The sequence below is a fragment of the Quercus suber genome, unplaced genomic scaffold (genome assembly GCF_002906115.3).
Source record: "Quercus suber isolate HL8 unplaced genomic scaffold, Cork oak 2.0 scaffold_762, whole genome shotgun sequence".
NCBI classification, from domain to species: Eukaryota; Viridiplantae; Streptophyta; class Magnoliopsida; order Fagales; family Fagaceae; genus Quercus; species Quercus suber.
Window position 1 is genome coordinate 249,004 of NW_027070198.1, and position 5,284 is coordinate 254,287.

Here is a 5,284-nt window from a genome sequence, read left to right on the forward strand (position 1 = left end):
AGTTTCTAATTCTTCAGAACTCTCTTTTCTAATATGCTTGAAGGCACTGATTTTGTTCACAAGTTTTAGGTCAACGTAAGCAAATAGTGAAATGGCCAACCCATACAGATATCCAAAGAGTGTGCCAATGTATGACCACATTGATATGATTTTTTTTTTTGGAAAAAGTATTTCTAGTGTAGTAGTATGGTGTCTTAGAAATAGTCAGGCAAATCTTAAGTCTCTGTTTTGTTTCCCCATTTGAATATCTCCTGCAGTTCATGATGATTGATGCAAGCATTATTTTTATGAGTATCAAAAAATTTATGTGCAATCTCAATCTGGAAAACAAGACCCAGAAAGTGGACTCAGTTTTGGCTTCAATGGAAACTTTGCTTTTTGAATATTATTATTGAATCTTTAAGGAGTTTTCTCATATATGTGAAATGGATATGCTACTGAACCTGATGTATTGATATTTTTACTTCTTGTTTTCTCTTGTTGAGAGAAAAAAATGCATTGTGGTTTCTATTCCAGACCCTTCATTTATGTCTAGTTTTGATTTTATGCCTATAGAACTTGTAAGCTTAGTTGGGTCTGCTTTACCAGCCCTCTTTCTGGAGCTGGAATTACACCCATATCTGCATAATTATATGCATGTCATTTATGCTTTCATTAGCTTTGAGAAATTTTATTAAGATTTTAGGAGTTATCCTTTGTCCTTATTTTGCTTTCCTTATTGCCTGATTTGTTAATGTCCTTGCAGTTTACCAAATTGAGTTGCAAAAATGGCAGATTGGCCTCGACTTCCATCTGTAATCCAGAAGATAAGAGTGCAACCTTACCTCTCCATCACGCACTTTCCTAACCATCAAGCCTGGACTTCAAGCTTGCAAAACATTCCCAGTGCTGGAGGATATGCGATCGGCAGATTGCACAGAACATTGCTCCCAGCATATGCTGGCTCTGCCTCCTATCTTGCGTCACCTCTGCTTCCAGTATTTGTAAGAGCTCCACTGGAAAAGCGTAAGTCTGCCTCTCCATCTAGTTTAATTTGGGGATCATTCGGTATTCTTTTTGGGGTGCTAATTGCTCCAATTGGGAGAGTGAAACTCCTGATCCAGTGCCAAGATGAGATGATCAAGTCAGGTAGACTACTTCGCCAGAACAATCAGTAATGAAGGCTTCATATCCCTTTGGAGAGGCTACATCCCTAGTGCCATCAGCGACGTTTCCTTTAAAGTAAATTTTCAGCAATTTTTTTCTTTTATAACTTATTGTCCATTAACTGGGCTTCTTAAACTTGATTTTGATCATTAGAAATTTGTAGATGTTTTTGTTGTTTATTTCTTCTTTGTCTCATCTTAATCTTGTATATTAAATCCACAGTATTTATATGTAAAACAGGTAATAAGCTTTGGCCTTAACAACTATTTTCTGACTTTGACTAATTTCAAGAAAGACAAAGATGGCTACTGGAAATGGTTACTCGGAAGCTTGGCAGTAGGAAATTTTGCTTATTTAGCAACTCAATTTGTTGTTTATCCCCTGGATTATGCCCAGACTCGCCTAGCCAATGATATCAAGACAAGCAATAAGATTGAAGAAAGGCAATTCAAAGGTTTGATTGATGTCTACAAAAAAACTATAAGATCAGATGGCATTGCTGGACCGTACCGTGGATTTGCTATCTCATGTTGTAAAAACTTATTAAGTAATGGGGTCTACTTTGGCATACATGTTATCTTTATGTTACTCAGGCTCCGGTCGCAGGTCAGTGCAAACATAAGAATATAGTGTCATTGGGGTTATTTCCTTGATGACATTCATAACCCCTATACCCAGCATGCATTGCTTTTTTACAAACAGGGTCACCCTTGATTTATTTTTTCCAAGTGTTTCTTGACAAATTCCTTTCGCTCTCTTTTGTTTTTGGTTACATTTGGCTTTCCCAATATTTTTAATTTTAATTGTCTAAGTGGCATCTTCATTTCATGTAATTCAGAGATTTTTTTTAAAAGGTTATGCTATTGCTGATAAGTGTGAAATAGCAATCCATTCATGATACTGAATTATGTTGAATTACACTTGCTGTTTTTGCAGGAAGACTTCTTGGCTTCATCAGTAATGGCAGCGGGAGTTACAGTTTTTCAAGAGACGGCAACTTATCCATTGGACACTGTAAATAGGAGGATGATGATGACCTCTGGAGAAGTTGTTAAGTATCAGAGTTCAATGCATGCGTTTGCAGAGATTATCAGGAATGAGGGTGTCAAGTCCCTTTATAAGGGTGGAGGTGCATGCATCCTCGAAACATTGACTGTAGCTGCTATTTTGACTGTTTCTTATTATTTGTACACAAAGAAGTCTAATTCTGCTGCTGATGGTGTGTCTGCAAAGAGGAATGGATCGGCTGGTGGTGGTCAATCTGCATCAATTCTCACCATTAAATGGACTTATGGTAAGAAGGACTAGGGGCAAAGGTGGTGGAGGCCCACGCAGAAATTTCCCTTCTGAGGGGAACAATGATTTAGATTTTCTTTACAATTAGAGTTCAGTTGACAGTCTGAGAAAGGTCTTCTGTAATATAATATTATAGGGAGTAAAACAATAGTTCTTAGGTTTATGAGTCTGGGCTTAACCTCTTCCCCCGTACTAAACAAATGAGTTTGTATTATGCTGACTTCTAAAAATTGGATACTCAAATTACCACCACTTGAAATCAATACATCTACTGGAAGCTTAATAGGATTAGATCGTCTAATACATTGTCTTTCATATCGAAATATTTTTCTTAGTCAATGATCTGTTACATCTTTTGAGTACTTGCATGAGTGTGTGAATGAGAATTGATGCTCACCAGAGAAACTTTTAGCATGTGCATTCCCTCTATAGCAATATTATTTGTTATTAACTAAAATGTGTGGGATTTTATTTTTGATGAATGCTCTTTCACTGATTTACATATTTAAACTCAGTGCAGAATGAGCCTTGAAAGAAGTATATTGAACTTTAAGACTAGTTTACTAGTTTTAAACTTCGTTTGGGTCACTGGGTGCAGGATTTCATTACAAATGGCAACTTGAAGTGATTCACAACCTCTGTGAGGAATGATTTTGCCTGCAAGTGTTCTAGCACTACCTAAATTTGTCAATTTTGAAAGTTTCTTCTTGATTGGTGTTGACAGAAATGTGATATTGAAAATTGCAATGATTTCGAATTGGAGTGAGAATCTGCCATTGCATATGGCTCTGCTTAGGAGAGTTAGGACTAGTTCCACACTTCGACGATTAATTAATACACAGATCATTAGAGAACTTTTATTGCTATAAAGCTTCTTTGGATCAAGCTGAATGTATTGGGCTTTGGGTCAAAAGAAGCAAAAGAAGACAGAAAGCCTATCAATTCAAGCATTAGATATTGAGCTTTGGATTAAGCTGAATGGTTAACATACAATTGAACTCACGTAACCAAGCCTGAATAGACAGGAGAAGGATTCAGTCATTTTGTTACACCCAATTTGGGATACGAATAAAAAATCGAAATAATTGAAAAAATAAAACTTACACAGCTACATTCCGACCCGCACAGCCACATTCCAACCCACACAGCCAACATCAAACTCACACAATTACATTCCGACCCACTCAACCAACATCACAGCCAAGCCCCGCACATCAACCACCACTGAACCACAACAACCCACAACCAAAATTCTGAACCACGCCAAACCCACACATCCCACAACCCACGCCCACCCCATCAAACCCATGCTACCACGACCCATGCCCCCATGACCAAGCCACCACCCCATGGACCATGACTCATTGGCAGTGGCGGTTTCAGGAATTTTTTTGAGAGTGATTATCAAGAAACTTAAATTATACAAAATCTAATAAAAAGAGAATTTTATACATTGACAAAACACACACACACACACAAACACATAAAATCTTTCAATTTTCTTCTACAAATTTTTTTATTTTGAAATCAATAGGTTTCTTGGAGAGGGGACATATCCTTAATATTTCAAAGTGAACATTTGTTAACTATTTAATTTTTTTAAAAAAAACATTGTTAATGATAATAATTAGTCATTTCATGTTTGTAAGGATTACCATGTTTATAGGTATCATTTAAGATATAGGTTAGCGAGAGTAGGTAGTTTTTGGTATTTGAGGTTTATTTTGATTGCATTGTTAATGTTAGCGATATTTTAGTTTCTAGGAGTATGGCTTCTATGACCATTTAGGAGTAGTGAGTTCATCTTCTACATTCTTTAATGTTGCATTTAGGAGTGTTCACCAAACTGCACAAACCACAACAAAACTGCCCACAAAATGGCAAAACCGTACCGCAAGTAACAGTGCATCGCACCGCATCACATGATGCAGTGTGGTTTGAGATTTTATAATATGAAAACCGCACAAACCGCACAGCACCAGACCCTTTATACATATTAATATATATATTTATTTAATAATAATAATAATAAGGACAAAAGATCAATACATTAATAATTTAATACCCTAGTCCCTAGCCCTATATGTAACTTCTGTTAGTAAAAATTAAAAAAAAAAAAAATTAAAATCTTATCACTCTCTCAGCCCTCAGAAGTCAGACCCTAGCCGCCACACTTCTACCTAGGCTACACACTGTCGTTGCACCAATTGCTTCTACTATTGAGGTATTCATGTGTTCAATTCAAGTTTTTCTTTGTTAAAGTTAATCCATTGGCCTATTATACTATTCACCCGGGACAAGTTGTTAAAGTTAATCTATTGTTAAAGTTTTTCTTTGTTCTATTCATTGCCATTGCACCAGCTGTTAATTATATATATATATATATATATATTTTTTTTTTATTGATTGTTGTGTTGTCATTGGTATACTGGCACTTGGAACTTCCTATGTTAGATATTATTTGTTTATTGATGGGTCCTATGTAAGATATTTACGTTTAATTTTTGTGGATTTTCTTTGATTTTGTTTGATATTGAATATGTGTGTGTGTATATATATATATATATATAAACTTACACTGCACTGCACCGCATATGTAACCGCAAAAATGAAGTGTGGTGCGGTGCAGTTATGCTTTTAGTTAAACTATACACCGCACTGCACATGTGACCGCAAAAATGAGATGCGGTATAGTTATGGTTTTGGCTAAATCGCACCACAAAGTGCGGTGCTAAAAATGGCCTAAAACTACACTGCACCGCGAACACCCTTTGTTGCATTATGTAAATTTGGGAGAATTATCAATAAAAGATCATAAAATTTTATCCCAATTGAACTCCAG

At 36.0% G+C, this 5,284-nt stretch overlaps 1 protein-coding gene across 1 annotated transcript; it reads left to right on the plus strand.

The window, feature by feature from the left end:
- Positions 1-767: 767 nt before the first annotated feature.
- Positions 768-2,720, plus strand: LOC112023463 (ADP,ATP carrier protein 1, mitochondrial). Its single transcript, XM_065766962.1, has 3 exons — positions 768-1,085; positions 1,387-1,752; positions 2,083-2,720. The coding sequence occupies exons 1-3, from the start codon at positions 768-770 to the stop codon at positions 2,452-2,454; spliced, it is 1,056 nt and encodes a 351-aa protein (XP_065623034.1). The 3' UTR covers positions 2,455-2,720.
- The last annotated feature ends 2,564 nt before the right edge of the window (positions 2,721-5,284 follow it).